At 38.3% G+C, this 27852-nt stretch overlaps 1 protein-coding gene across 3 annotated transcripts in view; it reads left to right on the plus strand.

Annotated features, from left to right (window-relative positions):
• Window positions 1-27852, plus strand: part of LOC126471104 (DDB1- and CUL4-associated factor 7) — a 139395-nt gene that overhangs the window by 110029 nt on the left and 1514 nt on the right. For all 3 annotated transcript variants that reach the window (XM_050099180.1, XM_050099181.1, XM_050099182.1), the window contains exons 6-8: window positions 10802-10925; window positions 20805-20956; window positions 25934-26051. In XM_050099180.1, the coding sequence (XP_049955137.1) occupies window positions 10802-10925; window positions 20805-20956; window positions 25934-26051 (394 nt within the window). The remainder of the gene's footprint in view (window positions 1-10801; window positions 10926-20804; window positions 20957-25933; window positions 26052-27852) is intronic.

Raw genomic sequence — 27852 nt, forward strand, 5'->3', positions numbered from 1 at the left:
GAATACACAAAGGAAGCAGCTACTTGGGTAGCAGAGTACTTGTGGAATTAACATGAAGGTTGTTTAGGCTATTCAGTTGTTTGAGGTGATCTAATGAACACTTTATAGTTGATATGCAGCAAGAGAAGTCCAACAGTGTTCAGAATAAAGACACTTTGACTGTCGTAATTTCATCAGTAAACTTCCGAAATATTTGTAATAAAGTTCCCAAATTTACTGCCCTCCATGAAAGTTCTCACGCTCAAATTATTCTTGGGGCCAGAGAGCTGGCTGAAAGTGGAAAGCTTTGAGATATTTAGTGAGTCATGGAATGTATATCAGAAAGACAGATAAGAGGCCATAGGAGGGGGAGTGTTCATTGTAGACAAAAATATTGTCTCTGTTGAGTTCAAAGTTGAGTGTGACAGTGAAGTCACCTGGTTGCTTATCACAGGTGTTGGTTGAACCAGGTTAATTGTTGGATGTTTGTACTGGCCACCTGATTCTGCCGTGAAAGTTCTAGAGTCATTCAAAGAAAGTCTATGGTCAATAGTGCATACATCCCCAGATCATGCATTACTAGTTGGAGGTGACTTTAACCTGTCCAATATAGACTGGGATATCTGTGGATTCACTGCGGGAAGGGGGGGGGGGGGGAGTTACAGACAGACAGCCATGCAGAATACTTTTGAACATGTTTTCTGAAAATAGTCTTGAGCAGCTAGCTCGGCAGATCACACATAATGGAAATATCCTAGACCCTGTGGATACAAATAGGCCAGATCTTATCAATAATTTCAGTATAAAAACAGGGGTTAGCGATCATCATGTCATTACCACAACTATGATTATGAAAGTTAATAAATCAGTCAAAAATGCTAGGAGAGTGTTTCTGCTAGACAGAGCAGGTAAGCAGTTATTAGCATCTCACATAGACAGTGAAATGGCATCGCTTAGTTCCAGTAAGATGGATGTAGAGGAATTATGGGCAAAGTTTAAGCAGATTGTAAATCATGGCCTGGAGAGTTATGTGCCTAGTAAGTGGATAAAGATGGGGAAGACCCACAAAATTCAGCACATGCTCAGGAAGCAAAGGCTGTTGCATCTCGGTTCAAAAGGGAACACACAGATGACGACAAGAGAAGGTTGGTAGAGATTTGTGCACATGTGAAAAGATTTATGCATGAAGGATACAAAACTACCACTGTGACATCTTAACAAAAGATCTGGCAGAGAACCCAAGAAAATTCTGGTCTCACGTAAGTTCACTAAGTGGGTGTAAGGCTTCCATTCAGTCCCTTTTTCACCAGTCTGGTGTGGCAGTTCTACATCTACATTGTTACTCTGCAATTCACACTTAAGTGCCTGGCAGAGGGTTCAATGAACCATTTTCATACTACTTCTTTACCATTCCATTCTCGAATGGTGCATGGGAAAAAGGAACACCTAAATCTTTGCATTCGAGCTCTGATTTCTCATATTTTATTATGATGATTTCTCCCTACGTAGGTGGGTGTCAACAAAATATTTTCGCATTCGGAAGAGAAAGTTGGTGATTGAAATTTTGTAAATAGATCTTGCCGCAAAGAAAACTGCCTTTGTTTCAGTTACTGCCACCCCGACTCGTGTATCATATTGCGCAATAACACGAAATGAGCTGCCCTTCTTTGCACTTTTTCGATGTCCTCTGTCAATTCTACCTGGTAAGGATCCAATACTGCCAGCAATATTCCAGCAGAGGATGGACAAGTGTAATGTAGGCTGTCTCTTTAGTGGGTTTGTCGCATCTTCTTAGTGTTCTGCCAACAAAGCGCACCATCTTCACAATATTATCTATGTGGTCTTTCCAATTTAAGTTGCTCATAATTGTAATTCCTAGGTATTTAGTCGAATTGACCTTTTCTTTCTTTAGTACTAATTGCCACTTTTCACACCTTACAGAAATTCTCTCTAGATCATTTTGTAATTGGAATTAATCGTCTGATGATTTTACTAGACGGTAAATTACAGTGTCATCCGCAAACAATCTAAGGGGGCTCCTCAGATTATCACCTAGATCATTTATATAAATCAGGAACAGCAGAGGGCCTATGACACTACCTTGCAGAATGCCAGATATCACTTTTGTTCTACTCAATGATTTACCGTCCATCACTACGAACTGTGACCTCTCTGAGAGGAAATCGTGAATCCAGTCACATAACTGAGACGATACTCCATATGCACGCAATTTGATTAATAGTCGCTTGTGAGGAACGGTATCAAAAGCCTTCTGGAAATCTAGGAATATGGAATTGATCTGAGATCCCTTGTTGACAGCACTCATTACTTCATGGGAATAAAGAGCTAGCTGTGTTGCACAAGATCGATATTTTCTGAATCCGCATTTGTTATGTATCTATAAGTCATTTTCTTCAAGGTGATTCATAATGTTAGAGTACAGTATATGCTCCAAAATCCTACTGCAAATTGAGGTCAGTGATATGGGTCAGTAATTCAATGGGTTACTCGTATTTCCTTTCTTGAATATTGGTGTGACCTGTGCTACTTTCCATTCTTTAGGAACAGACCTTTCCTCAAGTGAGTTTGATTTTACAAATAGTACTGTATGGCATTAGTGCCTTGCGTAGCTTGCGTTTATCATGAATCTCTAGCCTGGTACAAAGTCCCAAGCAACTGGAAAAAGGCACAGGTGACTCCGGTATATAAGAAGAGTAAAAGAACAGACCCCACGAAGTTACAGACCAATATGTCTAACTTCTGTTTGCTGCAGAATCCTTGAACATATTCTTAATTTGAATATAATAAATTGTCTTGAGACTGAGAAGCTTGTGTCCATGAATCAGCATGATTTTAGAAAGCATCGCTCGTGCAAAACTCAGCTTGTCCTTTTCTCACATGATATACTGCGAACTACGGGTGAAGGGCAACAGGTAGATTCCATACTTCTAGATTCCTGGAAAGCATTTGACACGGTACGCCATTGCAGGCTGTTAGTGAAGGTATTAGCATATGGAATAAGTTCACAGATACATGAGTGGCTCGAAGACTTCTTAAGTAATCGAACCCAGTATGTTGTCCTCAACAGTGAGTGCCCCAGGGAAATGTGATAGGACTGCTGTTGTTCTCTGTATACATAAATGATTTGGCGGATAGGGTGGACAGAATCTACTTTAGTTTGCGGTTGATGCTGTGTTTTACGACAAGGTATCAAAGTTGAGTGACTGTAGGAAGATACGAGACGACTTGGACAAAATTTCCAGTTGGTGGGATGAATGGCAGCTAGCCCTAAATGTGGAAAAATGGAAGTTGATGTGGATGAGTAGGAGGATCAAACCTGTAATGCTCAGATACAGTACTACTAGTGTCCTGCTTGACACAGTCAAGTCATTTAAATATATAGGTGTAATATTGCAAAGTGATATGAGGTGGAATGAGGGTGTGAGAACTGTGGTAGGGAAGGCAAATGGTCAGAGAATTTTAGGAGAATTTTGGGAGAATTTTAGGAAAGAGTTGTTCGCTTGTAATGGAAACAGCATATAGGACACTGGTGTGACCTATTCTTGAGTACTACTAGAGTTTTTGGAATCCGTACCATGTGGGATTGAAGGAAGACCTCGAAGCAATTCAGAGGCAGCCTGCTAGATTTGTTATCAGTAAGTTCAGACTACATGTAAGTGCTATGGAGATGCTTCGGGAAATCAAATCTGAATTCCTGGAGGAAAGGCGACGTTCTTTTCGAGGAACACTGTTGAGAAAATTTAGAGAACTGTTATTTGAAGCTGACTGCCATACAATTCTATTGCCACCAACATACATTTTGAGTAAGGACCACGAAGATAAGATATGAGAAATTACGGCTCACATGGAGGCATACAGATTGTCGTTTTTCCCTTGCTCTATTTGCAAGTGGAACAGGAAAGGGAATGAAATGACAAGTACTGGTACAGGGTACCCTCTGCTATGCACTGTATGGTGGCTTGCAGAGTATCGATGGAGATGTAGAATATTTAGACAGAATTGCCTGTAAAAAATCGGCATCCAAAAAAAATTTCTGAGTTTGGCTCCTTGTATCTCTGGAACTACAGGTATGACAAATGTGAAATTTGGCATGTATAACCTAACAACTGAGGGGTCTCAGATATAAAATTTCATTTATGTACCACTTTCCAATACTTGATAAATGAAGTGGAAAGTTCAGATTTTGTAAAAAGATCAAAAAATTGTGATATTTCTGACCTGATTTTGCAAAAAAGCTGTCTTCTATAGAACTTTACAAACTGGGCTCAATAGAAAGACTGTGGTTTTAACTATACAAAAAAAGAATGTATTTGATTGCCCAGCATGGGCTAAGAGTGCTAGATAATTTTAATCAAAATTGGGCATGAAAATAGCGGCACAAAAGTGTAAACGACAGATTCTTATGTTTTGTAGAATAAACACACACTGAACATTAAACTCAATGTGCAGAGGCTGTGGAATATAAAATTTGATGCATGATTTTCCAGTAATTCACAAATTCATTGAAAAGATGACTATTTTTGTGAAAAGGTGAAAATAGGATATATTTGACACTTCCGTTACAAGTACCATTTTCTATTAAGGCTTCAGAATAATTCTCATTGGAAACAATCATGTTTTAAGCCCCCTGGGAACAGTGACTTTAATTTCCTACATGGTCTAACAATTCTACATCAAGTGAGCAAACTAGTTAGAAAAATCACATTGTGATCAAGTTTCAGCTTTGGATTGTCATGTTTCATTGAGTAAAGGTGTGATAAACAGAAAAGTTTAGACACAAAAGTGCCATTTACATTTCTCAAAATTTTCAAGCCCCCTTTCTGCACTTCATTTTCTAGGAATTGTTCTGGTACCTAATAAGGATCCTGTTCTTTGAGACAATAAAAGGAATGAGCTGGTCCTTGACAATGCATAAATTTTATCAGTCAGTATTGTTGCAGTGTTGAGAAGCTCAAAATCGAAGTTGTTACTTTTTGCTTGCCGCCTAAACAAGGTTCTCTTAAGATTTGAGAATCAAAGATAAGGTACTTAGCAAATGGTTTTTTATGCAGACAGGTGTCACCACAAGGGTTTTTAACCAAAATTAAGAAACCAAATTACAGGCTTGGGAACTTGCATGAAGAAACCCACCCATAGCTCTTATTTCAAAGCTATCAGACATGATCCCTATGGCAATGGAGTTGCCAGTTCATGTTCGTGAATCAGTAGTCTCAGTATTAACATGGATCAATGTAATATAGTGAGATATTAATTGTCAGTTTAAAAATGAAAACTACATACAACTAAACGTGGACAACAGGTTGCTGCTATGTAGCCCATTGCCGTGGTACGTTCCCTCGTATTTGTCAGGCAGTTTCAGGTGCTCTCAGTGCATATTGGAGAAATGAATCTGATTTTGTGAGTTCTTGAAAACATTGTCATTCCAGCTGTGATTAGTTTGAAATGAATTATGGAAAACAGATTTTCTAAACTCAAATATTGAATGTGGTCTGTTTTTTTATTTTTACAAAAAGCAAGTTTTAACTGACATTGAAGACCTGAATGATATTTTATATTGGAAAACCTTATGTTGCTAAGAATAACTATACTTTCACTCTGCAGCAGTGTGTGTACTGATATGAAATTTCCTGGCAGATTAAAACTGTGTGCCAGACTGAGACTCAAAATTGAGACCTTTGTCTTTTTCAGGCAAAGTGCTGTGCTAACTGAGCTGCCCAAGCACGACTTACGACCCATTTTCACAGCTTTACTTCTGCCGGTACCTCATCTCCTACCTTCCAAACTTCACAGATCATCTTGTGGGAAACTTGCAGGACTTGCTCTCCTGGAAGAAAGCATATTGCAGAGACATTGCTTTCTTCCAGGAGTGCAAGTCCTGCCATTTTCACAGGAGAACTTCTGTGAAGTTTGGAAATTAGAGGATGAAGTACTGGTGGAAATAAACTTGTGAGGTAGAGTCGTGACTAGAGCTAGAGTAGCTCAGCTGGTAGAGCACTTGCCCACAAAAGGCAAAGTTCCTGGGTTCAAGTCTCAGTCCGCCACACCGTTTTAGTCTGCCAGGAAGACTCTTGTGTTGCTAAGTTGTTGTTGTCCAAACTTTCATGTTTATCATGCCTGTAATCAATGAGGTATAAGAAGCCAAAGCTTAAACTTTATTCAGAGCATGATTTTTCCTGCTATGTTGCCTCAATTTATGTAGCATTGTTAGTCCTAGTTGAAAATTAAATCCACTGTTTGGAGTGGGTTTAAAACACTTTTTTTTTAATGAGACTGATTTTTGAAGGTTTAATAGATAATGGTATTGTAAAAGAAGTGTCGAATATACCCTACTTTCATCTTTTACCAAAAATCATCACACTTCGCTGAATTTGCAGATTATTGGAAAGTAGTAAGAGAATGAAATTTTGTATTCCACATCCTTGTGCTCCTGAGCTATTGCTTATTAAGTTTCATTTTCAGCACACATTTACTCTGAGATATGAGAAGCTGAAGTTTACATTCTTTTGTGCTGCGATTCTCATATTCAGGTTTAATTCAAATTATCAGCATTGTTAGCCTGTGTTGGATAATCAAATACTCTTTTTTTGGTGATTAAAACCATGCTCTTTCAATTGAGACCAGTTTATAAACGTTTATAGAACTTAGATTCTTGCAGAATCAGTTTGAAAAAACTGCCTTTTGTATCGTTTTAGAAAAGTTTGACTTTTCACTTAATTTGTTCAGCATTGCAAAGTGGTGCGTAAATGAAACTTTGTATCTGATAACCTTGTGTTGTTACGTTACTACATGCCAAGTTTCACATTTGTCGTACCTTCAATCCCTGAGATGTAAGATGCCAAAATTGGGAATTTTTTGGGTGCTGATTTTCTTCTCTCTCTCTCTCTCTCTCTCTCTCTCTCTCTCTCTCTCTCTCTCTCCCTCTCCCTCTCTCCCCCCCCCTCTCCCTCTCCCTCTCTCCTTTTTTTTGTGTGGGGGGGGGGGGGGGGGGGGGGGAGTTTTGTCTAAAATTTTTTGGCTGAATATGGCTCATAAAATTCTTTTCATTATTATTCTTAAGAGATTGTATAAAGCTGTGCAAGATATCTAAATTTAATTCATTTCAACAAAATATTGCCTGAGATAGAACAGCTCAAAGTCACTAGAAATTCATGCTCACTCTGCGCACATTCTCACGGAGTCAAACAATATTGTTTCGACAAATGTTAAAACTTCACCAGGGTTCGTCGGGGACATGTGTGTATAAAATGTCATTGAAGTATGTGCTGGTCGACAAGGGATGCCTACGTAAGTTGACATGAAATGGCAACTATTGTTGTTTTAGTGTACTGAAAGCAAATATTTTACAAATTTTAGGCTTACTTATCCAACAGGAATTTTGCACAGGTATTGATGATATTGGTATTGAGCCCACTGAACCCAACAAGTTAACCAGCGAGCTGTGACAAGTACATTAAACTCAGTAATTCTCCAAACACCTGGAGTCATTTGTCAGCAGGGCAGAATGTTTTAAATAAGTGTGAAGTGCAAAAACTGCTCTTTCTGTTCATGAGTTCTAGGTTGTTTATCCTCAGGTTACTGTGCTGTCACATGATGAGATTCAGTGTAGCATATTACAAAATATCAGGAAAGCCCACGGTTTATGATGAAATCTGATGGACAGGAAAATTCCATGATGTAGGAACAGTGCATTTTGATCCCCTACGGTAGAGGAGGACTGTACGCACTTTAATAACTGTCAGTGTTGCAGTCACTAGAAACACTGTATCATGTAAGCATTAGTTGGCTTCAGGAGGTGGCTGTGTTGTTGGTTGTCCTATGTAACCAGGATGTTTCAGATTGTTTTTTCCAGTCTTGAGACATATGATACAGTTCTGAAGCATAACATTCCCTAGCATTTTTTAAAAAATTTATTTACCTCAAACATTGGTTCAGACCTTAAATGAGTGACCTCACATCAGACTGCTTTGTGAAAGAGGCTTGTCCCTTTATGAATTGCCCATAATTGCAATTTGTTTTGCTATTCATATTCATATACATATGCAGTGAGTGGCCCATTCTTAAAAAGTTGGTTATAATTTTCCAATTCTTCCCTAAGATTGTAACATCCATTGTTCGATAGAAACTGTCATTCCACAGGTAGGAGAAGTGAATGGGTAACATAAATTTGGGTAATGCCCTAAAAAAAAAGTTTTCATTTTGACCATTTGTTGTGATTTAGGATCTCTCCCCCCCCCCCCCCCCCCCCAAATGTAACTGACAACAAATATCTTCACAATTATTGTTAGACCTGCCTCACTGTCACAGATGTTAAGTCACAATTTGCCATCTAGTAGGTGCTGTTTTCGGTGCTGTATCTGTGACTAATGGAATGCCTGAGATACATGGATACTGGTGCCCCATTGCTCTTCGTGCAAGAGAAATTAGCATTTTCTTCAGAAGAGATGAGATCAACAATCACCTTGACTACTTTAGAGGTTCAGTTTTATTTTAGAGTTATTAGAGTACGAAAAGCATTGAATTCTCCAGTATCTTTTTGAAGCTATGTTATAACATCTCGTAACACAAAGTTAAAACTATATAGTAAGCTGATAAATCTATGTAGGACTTACTTGTTAAGGATATATTCCCTAGATGCCTGCTTGACTATTGATAGCACCATAGCTTGTGCAGGATTGTATATGATACCCAGAGTACTGAAGTGGAGGAGATTTGTTAGGCTGAAATTTGGTTTCTGCTGTGACACACTGAATATGGTTGAACCATCCAGCTCACTGATACAACAGAGAAAAGTTCATGACATCAAAATGGCCCATAAGAAGGAATATATCACATTGTGCATCCCCGTGGAATCCATTGCATCATTGTTCAAGCAAGAAATCAGGATTAGCTTAGAGTAGGAGATAAGACGCAACAGCTAGTGAAATTTTCCACTTAGTTGTTTACTTCCAAGTTCATCAGAGAGTTGAGTTTGTTTCAACTTATCTTTGAAGGAGATGATATCCTCTGTCCCATGCTTTTCCTTTTATTGTGGTGAGAAACCTGCTATTGCATACTGAAAAATAGTATTCCACATTTTAGTTAACTGGTTCATTTGTTGACAAAATACCACCTGTAGAGTTCCGTAAGACCACTAGTCTACCTTTATTGGCAAAAGTGTTATTTATTTTGAAGTATTTGTGTTGTCAGGGCTGTTATCCAAATTATTTGTAAATGCAGTGGGAAAGGTGTTAATATACAACAGAGTAGGTAGATAGCCCTTTATTTCCCATATGACTAATCATCCAGCCACATAGATTTGTTCTTATTGTTCTGTGTTTCTGTATCATTATTTTATTTTAGAACTCATTCTGTGACATGACGCACACAGGTCTGTGCATGTGCTTTTAAATACAATCTCTTATGTGTTTTAACTATTTTAATCACATTCAGTTCATGTTTCGAAAACATTATGGTGATGTAGATGTTGACTGCCTCAGTGGCTTTACTTACTATATGATAGCTGAAATATGCATTTACTGGTTTCAGGTAAATTTATAAATAGTTTTAAAATGTCATAATTGATCATCACTTAGAAGAAAAAAGAAAAATAGTGGGATGGGAAAATGTTATCAAGATTTGAAAAAATGAAAAGAAAGTGAAACTAACATCTCAACAAAACTAAGTTGATTACATGTGGCAGTATGGCAAGCTATGTCAGTGCTTTTACAGTATAAAATGCATCACCCAAATTGGAAATGTGCATCACAGCCGGGTACAACGATGTTGGATGAGATGTGTCAGTGTTGAGATAATTAAAGTAGTGGCATTGAAGGAATTTTTCACTCAAATTTGTTCACAGGGGTACTACTGTTAATTCTGCCTTTTGTCAAGACATTGAGACTTAGAGGGTTGCAGTCAGATGAAAGATGGGAGAAATGGTAAAATATGTGGCTGCTCTCTTGTGACAACACTTGACACTACACTTCATTTGCCATCTAGCAAGTGTTGGTGAGTAAAAATGTCAGTCATCCCACAAATTAATAACACCTGTGGCAATGCTTTTAGTATTTGTGATCTTACCTTGACTTTAAAGTCGTTTGTGAACTCTGGAGATAACTATTGCACTATTGCCCATGAAATTTCAATAGGCCCTGAAATCCATATCCAACCCTCTATATGATTTCAGCCTGTCATCTGTTTGCTGAATGTAGGCCTACCCAAGTTGTTCTGGTGTCGACATTTTAACAACGTTGATTTAGAATTATATTTTATGTGGTGCTAAGTTTCATTAGGGATGGGTCCCAGTCACATCTAGTACATAGAATGAGACCTAGATTAAATTAGTGTTTTATGGGATTGAGAAGGCAGGGAGAGTATGAGTGGTGTGGGGGATTCTTTGGGCAAGATGAGTAATCAAACGTGGATAAATTAGAGATCCAGAATTAAATGTGCCATTGTCTACTTGAAAAGAAGAGAAGAAAGAAAGAATACCATAGATATTCTCTGATGCCATGGTTTTTATACTTTTTTATCACACTTCCATTGGGTTTATAGATTGATAGAAAGTTAAGAAAATTTCAGAGTTGAGGAACTGCTCAGGTATTTTCAGACTTTCAATAATTTGGACTTAAGATGAACAAACAAATTATCAACTCTCTTGTGAGTGTTTTAACTTCCATAATCTGTATCAAATATTTTTTTATATTTTGTTCTTTATTTTGAAAAGTTCAATGATTGTGATTGAAAAACATATTATGACTTTCATCACTCCGTACATGTCAGCATGCACAGAAAAATACATAACTGTTGCTTGTTTTTTCAGGTTCTTGGGAGATCAAATTTAGTGACTGGTCATGTAAAGACCCAACTAATTGCTCATGATAAAGAAGTATATGATATTGCTTTCAGTCGAGCTGGGGGTGGTAGAGATATGTTTGCTTCAGTTGGTAAGTCAGTAGAACTTAAATACTTGTAAAACCAAGACATTAATATTAATGATTTTTAACATCATTACTATTGAACTTTTGGTTAAAAGTAATGACACTATCATCATCCTCATTTTTCAGATTTTTTGTTTTCACGCCAATACCCCACATAATGCACAAAGTAAATTTATACATGTAAATCTCATACGGCAAGTTGAAATTTGTATGGCCAAGAAATATAATGATAAAATTCTCCAACAATGTACTTAATTAGTTACTTAAGGAGGTAAACTTCAAAGGTCATAAATGGCTCCTCCTCTGCTCCCTTAGAGATATATTTGATTTATTTTCAGCTTGTGACACACAATTTTAGATGCATGGGCAATGTCAACAAAGAAAAATTAATGTTATTTGTGCACACAAAAGTTGTTTACATTGTTCTACAATTATTAAATTAATACTGTAGGACAATATTCTACTCCACAATGAAAAGTTGGTTTTGTATGCAATTTAGTACCACATTTGTTGCTAGGATAGGTCTATTGTTCACACAATTACTCTTGCTAGCTTCTTGTTATAGGAGGATTTATGCATAAGCCACTGGTGAAGTCTACTTTTTAAAGTAGCTCCAGTCAATATCCTATGACGATTTGGTAGCAAATTATGACCAACAGCGTCTTCCGTATTCAGGCTTTTTGCTGTCAGTGTTAATCATCTGTTAAACAAATGGAAATCTATTTTATGCCTTGTATTGTAACTGTGATTTTGCATATTCCTATTTGTGACCTGTATGTCGTCCTCCATTATCATAATGTTTTGTAGAATATAAACATCGCTGTTATTTCTACTAATGGGACAGTCGGGCCTGACTGACCATGGTGTCATTGATCAGATGTGGTATGAAGTGATGGGGGTCAGCACACCACAGTCCCAGCCAGTCAGATTGGCAGAATTGGTGCCGCTACTACTCAGCCAAGTAGCTTACTTGGGGGCTGAGTACACCCTCTTCCTGTGCTACCCCCAAGGAAAGATCCCTGGCAGTACCAGGAATTGAACCCAAGTTCTCCACATGACAGCCAGTCACACTGACCATTCGGCTATGGAGGTGGACTATTGTAGTATATACAGCGTATAAATCGTGAGAATGTTAAAGCTAGTAAATAGGCTTTTACAAGATGTTTTTGTTTCACTTTCACTGCAATCCTCATAGGACTCTTCTGCCGTGTGAAAACACTTCTTATATTAGTTCACCAAGTGAGGTGACATGGTGGTTAGCACACTGGACTCACATTCGGGACAACGACGGTTCAAACCCACATCTGGCCATCCTTATTTAGTTTTCTGTGAATTCCCTAAATAGCATCAGGCAAATACTGGGGTGGTTCCCTTGAAAGGGCACGGCCAATTTCCTTCCCCATCCTCCCCTAATCCGATGGGACCGATGACCTCGCTGTTTGGTCCCGTCCCCCAAATCAACCAACCAGCCAACCATATTAGTTCAACTGATCCCACCCCACATACTATTCCAGATGACATGAAAATATATACTAATCCAAAATACACTGTCATATGTCCTGATGTGAAATGTTGCCAAGTTCCTCTTTATGTATGTCCAAATTCTGCATATAATCAATAAACTGGCCACATTTGATAGCGCCAATGTCAGATGGTGCACATCGCAATTATTCTTGCTGGTATCAGAATAGCATATAATTATTCATGTAAACATTTTAAGGGCTTGGAAGTGACATTCACATAGTTGTGTAGCATATGCTGAAAATAAGTCTTTAGTAGGAGTTATTTGTTTCAGAATACTAAAGTATCTTTAACTACAGATTTAGTTGTCTCACAAGTGAACATTTTCAAACATGATTTCATGTATTACTATGACATCCGTCAATGAACACTCCTTAACTCTCAGATTATCTCACAACAGTGACCATCTTCTGAAAGAATAACTTCTTTTTAAGATGTAAAATTTCTCAGGAATTTGGAGAAATGCTGCTATTTATTCAAACAACAGATGACTGTAAATTTTTACTAAAAATTCAATTGTTGGCATTCATCTTGGGGCTTGACATCATGCATAATGCATTGGATGAATATGAATATGAGGGAGGAAAGGGGTTTGGTTCAAAACCTCATCTACCCAGTCTGAGCCAGGTTTTCTGTGTTTTCCATGATTCACTATGCAAGGTCAATGTAGAGTTCTTTCCATGTTGTTGCCCAACTATAGCTTTGTCTTTAGTGATGTGGGCATAAGTGGGACATTAAATCTTCTTTTCTGAAGAATCCATCATGGGCAACACAAATAATGTTAAAGAGTCTTAAAAAAGATTACTAACAAAACAAAGGAACACTCTTTCTTTAATCTGATGAATAATAATACAAAATTGACAAGTAAAAATCACTTTATTGTAGTTTAGAAATGAACAAGTTGATCACGCAAAATGAAAATGCTAATTTCATTGAGACTCTCTTGAAGCAAAGTTCAACTACAATTTCAGTTTTTCTGTCAATGCATGGAGTTAAAATTCCACAAAAGGTTTAAGTTCTTCTGTCTGGACATGGAATTAAATTTCCCTGAACAGTCTACAATCAGTGTCCTACAGGAATAATTTGAGCCAAGTGTTATGACATCCACAACCATGAAGACAGATTTGTCTTCCAACCAGAATGATGTTGGTGGCAGAGACAGTGGCGTCAACATGGGCTGGATATCCAATCTGGAGTCTGGGCTCAGTCAACTGGACATGGGAAGTCATGCACTGGCCTGAATACTGTCCGACTGCAGGATATCTTGGGATCTATTTTCAATCATGTGTGTTGCAAAAGCAAATAGGTTCCTGTAGCACTTGGTAGGACCACCTAGTGGAAAACCAGAAAATCTAGTTTTCGGTGAAAAGGTGTTGCCTGGTAGTCGGGCAACCCCCGTTGCTAGGACATATGATGTATTATTGACCTTGCAGGTAAACCACAACATATCGTGTTCCATTGTCTGAGTGAGTGAGGCAGTAGCACTGTTCATTGTAAACAACCACTGGGCAGGGATTGGTTTATAGTAGAATTCATTGATAGCTAAAATTAACTACTCTGTTAAGGTGTATCACCATAATTCATATTTAAACTTTGTAAACTGCAGAAGACAATCATAGAAATCTACAGTATGTAGAGCTGAGGTGTGTTGTGAATTTACTAGCGAAGCCCCTTTAGAAGTTGACCATCCCTCCTGTACTGAGTTACAATGAGACTTTAATAGTGATTCTGTGTTTAATCTGTGGCAGTTTCATTTTGTTAGCTGAACTATGATGCACAGTACCCACATCAAAACCAGAAACACTTTGTGTGAATGAGTGATTCTCATTTTTTAGCCTGTTCCTAGTAAGATTGCATCTATGAAATAGCTGTCCACTAATGGCAGTGTCAAATGGACTTAATGCCAGACTAGTTAGAAATACTATTCCCTACCACCAGGACAGGTTCTAAGAATGTACAGTCTACAAATAATCTCATAAGACGGCTTGTTACGTTTTGAAATGTACTCAGTGTTTATAGAATCCAAGAGATATTTTAATCACATTTGTTGTGGGTTCAGAAGATGGAAGTGAATATATACAGCTGGCAGTACTACATAAAAAATCCAAATGAGGTGGCACAGAGGTTACAACACTCGAATGTGGGGGGATAGTTGTTCTGATCTTCGTCTGGCCATCCATCTTCATGTATTCCGTGGTTTCCACTAAATCACGAAAGGCAAATACTGGAATAATTCATCCGAAAAGATCATGGTGGATGTACAACATTAAGATAATTCTCTAGTCTGAACTTGTGCTATTTTCGTAATGACAGCATCAACAGGATGTTAAACCATAATGTTCCTTCCTACATACCAACAAAACAAGGTTTTTTCATTCTTGGAAAAGCCCACAATCCTTTTGATTATTTCTGGTGGAAGTCACTCATGTTTGAGAGCCCTGTGGATATGGAATTCATTGCTGGGAATGTGACATTCTGTGGTGAGATTCCACCAACCACTAAGGTATTTAAATTAATGTGGTGGAATTTAATTGTGTGTGTGTGTGTGTGTGTGTGTAATTAATGGCTGAATGAATGAAGTAATGAAAGGACACCAAATGAAATAATATTGCAAGTGTTAGCAGACGCAGTTTAATCCTATAGCATCTAACTTTGGATTTGCGAATCCCATCACAAAAACCCTTATCAAGTATGTCCTACTTGAATTGGAAGTTAAGAAACAAAGCAGCAGCATTGGTTCCTAAATCACTGAGTCTTTGTTAGATAGAAGGCCGTACAGAAAACTATTGACTGAGATGTATAAATATACACATCATAAAAAGTGCCCAATAGGAATGATCCAGTGAGAACATTATTTTGTATGCATGTCATATTGCAGTTAACATGGTGCATAAGTAAAACAAATGTAGAGTTAACCAATGGTGCTAACACACATCAGCGTGATTAATCCTGATATTTTTGAAGCATGCTTGGTGTTAGGCAGCTGCTCAATGCTAAAAATGCGTGGAAGGCCCATTTCACAGCACTTGCTACAGTTCAAATGTGGCTTCATAGTTGGTCTGAGTGAAGTGGAATGAATGATTTGTGTGTTTAGGATCCATAATGTACATTATGATGTCTTAATGGACAGAAAAGGGGGCGGGGGGTTGGTTGGTTGAGGAAGGAGACCAGACAGCGTGGTCATCGGTTTCATCGGATTAGGGAAGGAAGTCGGCCGTGCCCTTTCAGAAGAACCATCCCGGCATTTGCCTGGAATGATTTAGGGAAATCACGGAAGACCTAAATCAGGATGGCCGGACGCGGGATTGAACCGTTGTCCTCCCGAATGCGAGTCCAGTGTCTAACCACTGCGCCACCTTGCTCGGTTGGGGGGGGGCACTCATTTTACACACCACATAGCACTATATTTTATTTTGTTGGTCATTCAGACTTATGTCTTACATGTATTGTGTGCACCTAATTACGGATCTAGATAGTCATTGTATCAGACATAGTATGCTTTTAACAGAAGAGCATATATACTTTTGTTGGAATGTGCCATAACCAAGAGACATGGACTATTGACAGCTTGTGTGATACCATCTTCAAGAGTGAATCTCAGTCACTCATTACCATGAAGGACCACTATGTGGAATTATCCTGTTGCTGATGAGAGAAGGCACATTCTGACATAGTTTGAAGTGACAAACAAGTGCTACTCTGATAGCATGGTGCAGGGAGCCATCAATATGACTTCATTTCTGATAGTGATTTGGGAACTCTGATAACAGTATGATGTTTCAGGAAACCTTAATTCCAATTCTCTCTTCTGAAGAGACCATCTGTTAAAAATGTAACACTTGTCCACACTTTTCACATTGTTGTGAATCCTTATGTTGCACCAGAGCAGGGAAGATGGACTTGAATTTGGAAGGAAAGTGATTCAAATCTCCAGATCTAGGTTTTCCGTGAATTCCCTAGGTCACTTCAGCCAAATTTCTGGTATGGTTAGTTTCAAAAGGTATAGCATATTTCCTTGCTCGTCATTCCCCAATCTGAGCTTGTACTTTGTCTCAAATGACCTCATTGTCAATGGGGCATTAGAGCCCATTCTTCCTTCCTTATGATGGAGGAGGTAAGTTTTAGTTGTTTCTAAAAGTTAGAGGTTATCCAAGTTTCTGTCAACAATTGCATTGTTACTCAAAAAAGTCATGCCATGTGAAGTCAAATGTTCAAGTTGTTGTAAAACAGAAGCCGACTCTTGGCAACCGTGTAGCTATCTTATTAAACTAGACATTCACTGTATGTTCACCAAAAAAGAAATTAATATTATTAATGAAAGCAAGTAATACATGAGATTCATCAATTTTAAAGAAGAATGTGATTTAAAATTAAATTTATGTGAATACACCAGAGAAAAATGCTTGGGCAGTGATCTGCATTGATTGTGTTGTAACAAATTATGTGTTTGAGATTATATGTAAATTGTGCTTTGATTTAAGAGTTTATGATCATTCAGTATTTTTTATTGAGCTGCTAGAAACACTGGGAATCTTCACTAAGGCCAGGATATCATTCAAATCAACAAAAACAAAAATAGGTAAAGTTTGGAAATTTTTTTGAGACAATGAAAATATATACAAAGGATCTGTTTGGAAATTATGATTGATCATACTTTGAACTTAGTTTTATATTTTCAGTACAAAAGAAATATGGCGGCCATGATTATGAATTGATGAAGGGCCTGCGAATTTGAAATACGCAGACTACTTGCAGTGTAGCCCCTCAGGAGTTATCTGAAATCAAAAATGGATAACAATAGTTAATACTACATTAAATTTATGGGAGCTTATACCTAACCACAATGAAATAACATTAAATTTAATGATATGGTGCTAACTTGAACTTTGAGTTAAATTTTTCCCCCCTCTTTACGGATTTACAAAAAAAGTTAATGTTAACAAATTTCATATATGAGGGTGGTTTGAAAAGTTCTCGGAATGGAATAGAAGAAAAGTACTTAAATCACTGAACCTTTTTTTTTATTTTTCAATGTAATCTCCTTGTAGATTAATGCACTTGGTCCAACAATGTTCCAGTGCCTTGATCCCATCTCGAAAATGAGTTCCTCCAGGCCTGCAAATTAGTTGTTGAGTCCGGCTATCAATTCTTTGTTTGAAGTGAATCTACATCTATCAAAAAAAGTTTTCAGTTTGGGAAGAGATGGAATTTTGAAGGAGCCATATCAGGTGAATAAGGCAGGTGTGGCAACAATTCATACCTTAGTTCATGTAATTTTGCCATGGCGACGGCACATGTTTTTGACCCAGCGTGAAGAGTTGCGGCACCCATCATGCAGATAATTACAGATGACATCTGGCAAGTATGAGCAATTTCACACACTTTCAATCAGCGATCCTCCATCAACATTTTGTGCACTTTTGCAATGATTTCTGGAGTAGTGACACATCTTGGCTGACCAATGTGCAGATCATCTAAGCTCTCCCAACCAAATTTAAATTCATTTGTCCACTGTGCAACAGTTGAATATGAAGGAACATAGTCCCCCCAGTGTATTCTCGAAATCAGCACAAATGTCCTTTGCTTTCATACCTTTTTTTACTAAGCACTTAATAACTGCTCGAATCTCTTTTTTTTTTTTTTTTTTCATAAATCACTACGTGGGAACATCATCACCGCCACAGCTCTCTTCCAAGAGCACTGACGTGGCACGTGTTTACAGGCAACAGTCCAATGAATATCACGTGAATAACTCATTGCGCTAGCGCTGACCTCGTGTGGTGATTCCGAGAACTTTTCAAACCACCCTCATATTATAGGTGTAAGCTTCTAAAAAAAGTGTTTACTTTTTTGGTGTCAAAGGTAGAAATTAATCGGTTGAACTGGTTTTGTTTCATGCTGCACACAGTTCTGAAAAGTCGTTTCTCGAGAAAAACATGTTTTATGAGTTCAGTGCGCATAAAAGCTACATGTTACACATTTGTGATATCTCTGACCACAAATCTGAAGTTAGATTTTCAAAATTCTAAATATGTAACCCAGTTTGGCAGACGAAAACGTATGTTTGACGAATTTTGACCAAAAAAGTGTTTTTGCTGCTTATGTTTTGTCTGCAATTCCAGGACCGTATATCGACCCTGCCTCTAACTCGAATAGTTCCTGGTGAGCAATTCCCTCATTATTCTTGGCGAGAAAAGTTTATTTGGCAACCTGCACACAATGTTCGTCAGCTTTTTCAGTGAATATGTTTGCGTGCATACTGCAATGTAAATCATTTTGTGAATGTGCATCACGGCACAACAAGTTTTCTATCTGAGCTGTACATTTCTGGCTGAGAGCATCCCACAGTGGCTATGACACTGCTTCAAACAATGTGCTGTAGAAACTTTTGTAACACATGGATTAAAAACATTTTCGTCCCAACATTCTAGACACACATACCTTTCAAAAAATGCAATATAAATTTAATTTTTGGCCATTTTGAATGAGGACTTGGCCTTAAGGGAAAAAATTATGTGAAAATTAACACCAATCAAACAAATTTGATTTTGTTCCATGCCGAATGAAGTGGGACAGAATGTCAATATGGTCCTTTATGCAGACTTTCAAAAGTCCTTGTTTTCCAGCTGTATTTTATGAAACTTTTCCACCTAAAACTTGTCATAACAAAGTGACAAGGAAAGTAAAATGAACCATTAAAGACACAAAAACGACTAGAGCAAGGAAAATGCAGGTACACAAGACTGAATTATGGAAAGACAAAGATAATACTTTTACTGGACATTTTCAGCGTTATAAAATGATGTAAAGACAGCAAAACCAATGTCAAACTGTAGGTTAATTTTAAAATGTCATAGACACTGTGCTCCATTTTTATGTCGTATGAGTCCCATCCTGGTCTCACCCTTTCAATTTGATGCCACTTTGGTATCTTGAATGTCATTTTTTCATCCTTTTTATTCAAGCAGCTTTTCATTTGGCCTCATGAGGTTTGGTGGTCCCAATTCTGGACCATTTTGCCACAAGGAAATTCTGAGGTGGTTACCGTGAACAGAATTTGGGGACAAGTGCACGTCAAGTCAATAAGGGTAACCCCTAGACCACGGAGGTGACAGTCCATTGTTAAATCCAATACCGAGGAAGGTTGAAAACTGGTAAGATATTTAATTTGTGTTTGAGAGGACAGTGACTCAAATCCCCATCTGGCCATCTTGATTTAGGTTTTCTTTATTTCCCCTAAATCAGGATGGGCCCTTCGAAAGTGCACAGCTGATTTTCTTCCCCATTCCAAGCTTGAGTTCCATCTCTTATGACTTCTTGACAAGGAAATTAAACCTCATTTGTCCTTCCTTGAATTAGCTCATAAAGTCTGTAGCCTTTGAACTTCTACTATTGAACTTGAAGATGATTCTATTGTAAATCATGCTCAAATATCACATTGCTTCAGTGATTTTGTATGGATGTAGTGTCACTGTAGCAAATTAACAATATTATGAAGTAAATCCCATTGGACATGACTCAAAAGTTTGAGTACAAAATTTAGAAACATTTTATACTGAACTTACGAAATATATACTCATTAAAAAAGTTTGTGACCATTGGGGTCATCAAATCAGTAAAATAATATGTCATCCACTAGTTATAATAAATAGCACTGGTCTTTTGAACCAAGAAATTTCCCACATTTATTGAAATATGCAGAAGTAAAACTTGAAGAGGGAGCGAAGAGAAGATATGGGATGTCATATGTGTGTCTCTCTCTCTCTCTCTCTCTCTCTCTCTCTCTCTCTCTCTCTCTCTCTCTCTCTCTACCCCCCTTCCCCCTCCCCCCCGACTCACTCTCCAGGTGTAGGTTTCTAGGGTATTTCCTAGTGCATGGCCATTATCACATCAGTTCCATATCAAATTTGAATGTATGTGAATCTCGGGCTGTTTCAATACTGCCCCATAGGTGTAAACACACTGTTGCCTCGCAGCTCACCTACAGGTAGTTTCAGTTAATATAGGCTATGCACAGGGTGGCCTAATCACGTGCATTATCTGCATGCATGAGGCGCATCCATCCCAGTGTGCATGTGTTCTTCCTGTGCAGTAGCATCGTGTAGGCTACGGCCTGACAGCTGGCTATTTCCCTACCTGTGCCTGCGCCCACCCCTGTCCACCTGCCTGCCAGCTGGTACGTGAGCTGAAACAGCTTGGTCTCTCTGATGACTGATTTCATGTTCAGTACAGCATTAAATTTCAGCCAAAACAAAATACAAATAATATATATTCCTAAGATCCCTTGCATTGATTTCCTTAAAGGGACAGAAATATTTTGTTGTGCATAACATGAAATGTCACTAACATGAATATATGTTTCAGGGGCTGACGGTTCTGTGAGGATGTTCGATTTGCGTCATTTAGAACATTCTACCATAATATATGAAGATCCTCAACATACACCACTCCTTCGCCTGGCATGGAACAAACAGGATCCCAATTACTTAGCAACAGTTGCAATGGATGCCTGTGAGGTATTTTTTCTGGTAGACAACTATAAGAAATCTTGAACTGTTTATTTCTGCGTATACAGAAAAAAAATAGTGCAATATATCATTCTTCAACTAATTGTATGCCTTTTGCAAGCAGCAGTTTGGTTATTTGAGTAGTCTGAATATGTCATGTAAAGCATCTCAAATCATTACGCCACCACCAGTCTTTCAAAGTTCTCAAGTTTACTCTGCACTAGCAAGTGAAGGATGTCATTTAGAAATTAACCCCCGTGTGGTCTTCATGTTGTGAAAGACTTTGAGTCTTGTGGAGGATGTAAGTAATGTATGTGGAAGACGTAAGTAATGACAGAATGAAGCTTTAGTTTGATAGTGAAGAATACTTAGATAGTGCAGGTAGAATACAGTAACGTATACTTCGGCATCTTAATCTTGATTGGTGTCTGATGTGCCAACAAATGAGATTCCATCAAATGCCTCAGGTGGTATTAAAAGTTCTCTACTGCCTCTTAACACTTTTTGGACATCAACCATACCAGTACGGTGGTAGTCATATTGTCGTGCCAGCCTACAACCGTAGAGATACACCCTGCTTTTCTATCATGCTGTACATGACACTTTATTGGGTGATTGCTCACTTCAGTGACTGCCATCTGTTGCAAACGTGTGGAACTACTTGCATTTTCAGGAGACCTTGTATAAATTCGATCTATGGGAACTACATTGGTACTTGCACTTGTGTTTTCGTGTTTTGTGAGAATGATGTTTGATGTTCGAGTGGAAAGAAAATTAGAGAAGTACTTGTAAATGAAGACTGAGCTGCAGAATATGTTGGTGATTTTAAAGATGGACAAAAATTGCGAAATATTACCAAGAGAAAGTGAAGATGTATGGAGTGATATTGAAATTACTCATGAACTCTGGGCCCCTCACAGGAGAGAATGAAACGGAAGGGAAATATTGAATACAGATGGCATATTTACACTCAGAAGTATGCTTTCTGTAAAGATAATTCTGGAGTGAATCCTTGTTGTGCACCAAAAGAGGAGCATAATGAAAGTGAATGTTTTGATCTTATACTTGACAGGCGGTTGATTTGATACACTGCCAGTGAAACTAACAGCTTTCACAAAGTAGTTACTGAACAATGTCAATGCCCTACCAGGGGAGTAGAATAGACAGATAAAAGTGTAGATGAGATGTATAAATTTTTAAGTCTGCATGCAGATGCCTTATGAAAAAAAAAAAAAAAAAAAAAAAAAAAGAATAGACTGAAGAACTATTGGTCTACAGACTTACAGACTAAATACCCTTATTTTCGAAAGTAATGCTTAGAAAATGATTTCTGACAGTTCTTTGAATTTTATGTTTTAGTGATGCAGGCATTTTGGGAGTTGCTGAGAGAACAAAAAGGCTTTATAAAATAAAGTATACTGTGAATTTTTTAAAAAGTGAAATTCAAGTCAGTCTAAATTCATGCAGAGATTTGTGCATTGGTGAGTCTCTAATGTTGTGGAAAGTTTGAAAACAAATCTATCAGTATATACCAAGCAAAAGGACACGTTTAGAATAAAACTGTTTATAATGTGCAATGTTGAAACTAGATTTATTTTAGGCATTAGCGTGTACACAGGTAAAGGAACAGAAATGGAAGTTAATTGTGGCCTTTGTGTTTCTGGCACTGTTGTAACCACTTTGTTGAAGCCTTGCTTGAACATATGTATTATTATTTTTTGTGATTATTGATATGCAAGCCCTAATGTGTTTGTCTTTCTATACAAGAATAGAACTGATGCCTGTGTGACAGTTAGGCCAAAAATACAAGAATAGAACTGATGCCTCTGTGACAGTTAGGCCAAAAAGGAAAGGGGTACCAACAGATTTGCCTTCAAAACTAAAGGAAGGCCAAATTACATCAAGCCGTACTGGTTGTATGTGGACAGGAAAGTTTATGCACAAGGGAGAAGTGCATGTATTTTCACCAATTCACACAGACATGGTTGTTGATACAGGAAGAGCAACAACAGAGAAACAGTAAAGAAAAATCAAGAAACACAGTACTGTATACATTGAGGTGATGGTGTAGTGCAGCAGCTCGATGTGGCATAGACTTGGCAAGTCGTCGGAAGTCCCCTGCAGAAATGTTGAGCCGTGCTGCCTCTACTGTCTGTAATTGTGGAGGTGTTACCAGTACAGGATTTTGTGTACGAACTGACCTCTCGGTTACATCCCCTAAACGTTCGATGGTTTTCGTTTTAGACGATATGGGTGGCTAGATCATTTGCTCAAATTGTCCAGAATGTTGTTCAAACCAATCATGAACAATTGTGGGCTGGTGATATGGCACATTGTCAATCCACGAATGGCTGCAAATGGTGTCCAAGTAGCTGAACATAACCAGGACCCAGTCCATGCTGGGATAACTCAGCCCTTGTTGGCAACTTGGGTTCAGGGCTTTGTGGGGTCTGCACCACACTTGAACCCTACCATCGACTCTGTAGCAACTGAAATCAGGACCCATCTGACTAGGCCTCAGTTGTCTAGGGTCCAACTGATATAGTCACAGGCCCAGGAGAAACACTGCAGGTGACTTCATGCTGTTAGCAAAGACACTTGCGTCAATTGTGTGCTGCCGTAGCCCATTAAGGCCAAATTTTGGCACACTTCCCTAACGAATACAGTTGTCGTATGTCCCACATTGATTGCTTCTGTTATTTCGTTCAGTGTTGCTTGTCTGTTAGCACTGACAACTCTGCGCAAATGCCACTGCTCTCGATCATTAAATGAAGGCCTTTGCATTGCCCTTGGTGGGAGGTAATGGCTGAGATGTGGTATTCTGGGCACACTCTTGACACTGAGGAGCTCGGAATATTAAATTTGCTAACGATTTCTGAAATGGAATGTCCTCTGCGTCTAGCTCTAACTCCTATTCGATGTTCGAAGTCTGTTAATTCCCATCGTGTGCCCATAATTGTGTTGGAAACCTTCTCACATGAATCAACTGAATGCAAACGTCAGCTCTGCCGATGCACTGCCCTTTTATACCTTAAGTATGCAGTAGTACCACCATCTGTATATGTGGATATCACTGTCTGGTGACTTTTGTCACCTCAGTGTGTAGCCAGAGGATGGGAGCAATGGATAAAACTGTCATGCAGATTCGCTCTAGTGAGTTCACATCAAAGTCAGTCAAGTGATATAGAAAGTTTTTATTTCACCTCTTGGACTTGTCTGTACTGAACACGTATGTTCTTTACCAAATGAAAGCTGGTAAAAAACCACAAGTACTAGACTTTCGCTTGGCGCTCATGAAACAGTTGCTTGAGAGATACAGCATTCCCACAGAATCTGCAAAGAGAGGAAGACCAACGCCGCATGAGACACCACTCCATATCCCCGGTATCCCACAATGTGTATAAAAACATCATCATCAAAGGGTTGATATTGCAACGCTATGAAGACAGAATGCAACTAATTTGAAATTGGCATGAAGTGTACTGCATGCTTAGATACATATACTATACATAGGAGTAAGATGATCTATATTCTAATTATGAGGAAAGTTTATGTAGTGAGTTTTTCATTCAGAATCTCTGTTTGAATGTCGGTTGTTCATGAGATGATCAGGTAATGCCTTGTGTGAGGAGGAGAGAAGTGTAGTTTCACAGGTTGGAATTTGAGTGTGAGAGGATCATGGCCTATCGAGACTGCAGTTTATTGTTCAGCAATATTGCAACTCAGGTTGGTCGGGGTTCCATGACTGCTGTGCAAATATGAAATTTATGAGTTTAGGAAGGCCGTAATCAGCACTGTGCAGGATCTCAATGGCACTCGCCCAGCTAATGCCCTAGAGCATCCTTACATTGTTCTTTTGGGCATGCAGAGGAATAATGTACCTTGAATCAGGAAATGGGCTCCTTTGCAGCAAGACAAGCATCCACACAGGTGACGTGATGACATCTGGAACATCTTGGACTGTCAGCACAGCAACCTTTTGCAGCTTCCCTTGACTTTTCCAGAAAGAGTATGCCATTGTGGTGTTGCCTACAACACTGGGCACAGGAGTGGCACCACATTGTCTGTTCAGAAAAGTCCCAGATCTGCATATAGTATCATAATGGCTGTATTCATATGTGTAGGCTTTGTGGAGAACAAACCTTGACAAAATTATGGCAGACAGGCACAAGAGAGACTACTGAACACATAAGCTTTTGCCCAGAAGACCAACTTCTAAAATAAATAGACACACACACACACACACACACACACACACACACACACACACAGCCTCTGGCAGCCAGAGACAAGTTCTTGTTGTGTGTGTGTGTGTGTGTGTGTGTGTGTGTGTGTGTGTGTGTGTGAGAGAGAGAGAGAGAGAGAGAGAGAGAGAGAGAGAGAGATATGCATGTTTTCGAAAAAGGCTTTCTGGCCGAAAGCTTAAATGTTTAGTAGTCTTTTTGTTGTGCCTGTCTGTGACTCAACATCTCCACTGTATGGCGAGTAGCAATGTATCATTTTCATAATATTGTCATTATTCCATCCTGGGTTTTCCATTGCCTGATTAAACCACGACAAATTGTCATTGTCATATAGGCTCCACACTTTTCATTATGATTTGGGGTGCCATTCTGTACAAAACATCATCACCTCTGGTCAGCATAGCTATGGATAGCATTAATTTCTTTAGTAGATCTGTTAATATGTATTTCATTACTTCTTCCAATATTCCCCTCTCTTGTGTTGTTTAGGTCAGAAAAAAATGGTCTGAAAGACATATCACCTGCATTATATTTATTGTTGTAGTTGTTATTGTTGTTTATATGCTTTTAAGGTACTAAATAGTGTGGCTGTTAGTAGACCTCTACATTGTGTTGTTCAGACAAATAATTGGGTTGATGACAAATTTGCTTTACATATCTAAGATGTCCATACCTGACTCCTTCTTTCAGATATTTATTTATGTATGTATAACAACTACTGATAAATTCATATGTTTGGCAGGTGATTATTTTAGATGTCAGAGTTCCGTGTACACCTGTTGCAAGACTAAATAACCATAGAGCGTGTGTCAATGGAATTGCGTGGGCACCACATTCATCATGCCACATATGTACAGCAGGTAATAGAAAAGAATCACTGTACAGAGGCTTATTCATTCTACTGTCTTCAGTGCTTTTAAACAAATTAGTGCTTTTAATAGTAAGCACCCACCTACTTTAAAACTGCTATATATCTCCTGTTTGTTGAAAAATTGTGTGTCTAAAAGTCCATTAATGAATCAAAATTTATGATACAGGGTAATTGTAACTATTTCTGGCTATTAGTTGTTCTAAGAAAAAGTGAAGAACTTTGGATTGAAATTCTGAGTGGTAAAATGTGTGACTCATTGGTAGATTTCTGTATTCTCATTTCCCTGCAGGGAAGCAAGTTGAAAACTGTCTAATGCTGCATGACATTTGTCTGACTGTTTATGGCAGAACAGTGGCAAAAAGGGAAGGATTGTTGGGAAGTGTGATAAGGAGCAAAAAAAAAAAAAAGGATAAAATCAGAGATGAATGAGCAAAGAGTTTCTGACACATAAGAGGGGGGGGGGGGGGGGGGGGACAAGAGAATGGAAACTAACTTAGTGAACAACGAGCAGATGGGGGAAAGGGGCATTGAAATGAGAAAAATTGTTAAGAAATACCAAATTACTTTAAAATACATGTAGATGAATGCAAATACAGTGTTTGAGAGATGGAGGAAGTCTAAAGGCAGCAATACACAGGTATGCAATGCAAAAGATTGATTGAGGAGTAGAGATGGGATTTAAAGGGAGCAGAATCAGTCAAATAAGTAGTAGCGCAGCTTTGTGCATGGAGATTTGCAAAACCATAGTGTGTGTGCTGTATTTTGCCCATTCCAATGGGAGCTGGTATTGGGGAGTGTAATCCAAGTGACATCCGATATAAACCAACTTTTAAAATACCTGTATAATGATGAGCACCATGCTCTGTGGACTGGTTAGTTGGATTTACACTTGGCTACTGTTTGATGCTGGTGGACAGTGGGCAGTGGCATGTTCTCATGCTCCCACAGAATGCTGCATAATGCTTTCAGCAAAGCTTATCAAACCAATTTGCAACATTCTATGTGGAAGACTACATGGTTTAGTGGCCGAAGTGAAACATCTGTAGTTATGTGTGTGGTGGTAGAGATAACTCATTGCCATAGCTGAACTTGGCTAGCAACATTATACAGATACAAAAGTGTAGACCTCCATTACTTACTTCAAATTATGTGGTACATTGGGATCAGGAACTCAAAATAATTTATAACACCCACACAATCATAATCATGTGTAAATCTACAGGAATGTATAAAATGATTATTATTGTTAGGTTTCTATTGTCTTGCCTGTAAATTCCAGAGATAAGATTCTTCATCCTTAGTCTTCTCTAGTTTTGAACATGCTATCTGTTATTCATACTCATTTCTCTTCCTCTTTGTCACCAGAAATCTCCCTGTCCTCATTTTTTGTGTTGGTCTGCATTGCTTCAGAACTTTGTATCTACCATAGATTATTTTTGTGGTTGCAGTTTTTTGTATGTAGTATTTGGCTTTTACTTGTGGAATAATATTGTCCTCCAGCATCTGTCTGTTTACTATTTCATTGTATTTATATTTAATCTGTTATGTCACACAGTATGTCCTACTTGCCAATGGTCTTGGTATAACCCCCCCAACCCCCCCTCCATTTTAATCTTCATTTTCTCTTCGAGTCCAGAAGATGAAACCAATGACATAGAAAACTTTAGATTTGATTTAAAGTACATTAGTGAGAGTTCTTTGAAAGTGAACTATGGATTCTACTGTGTTTACTGAATGCACCTAGTCTGTTTCCTGAAATTCATACTGGAAAATATATACATTCATACAGG

Source organism: Schistocerca serialis, chromosome 3 (genome assembly GCF_023864345.2).
Source record: "Schistocerca serialis cubense isolate TAMUIC-IGC-003099 chromosome 3, iqSchSeri2.2, whole genome shotgun sequence".
Taxonomy (NCBI): Eukaryota; Metazoa; Arthropoda; class Insecta; order Orthoptera; family Acrididae; genus Schistocerca; species Schistocerca serialis.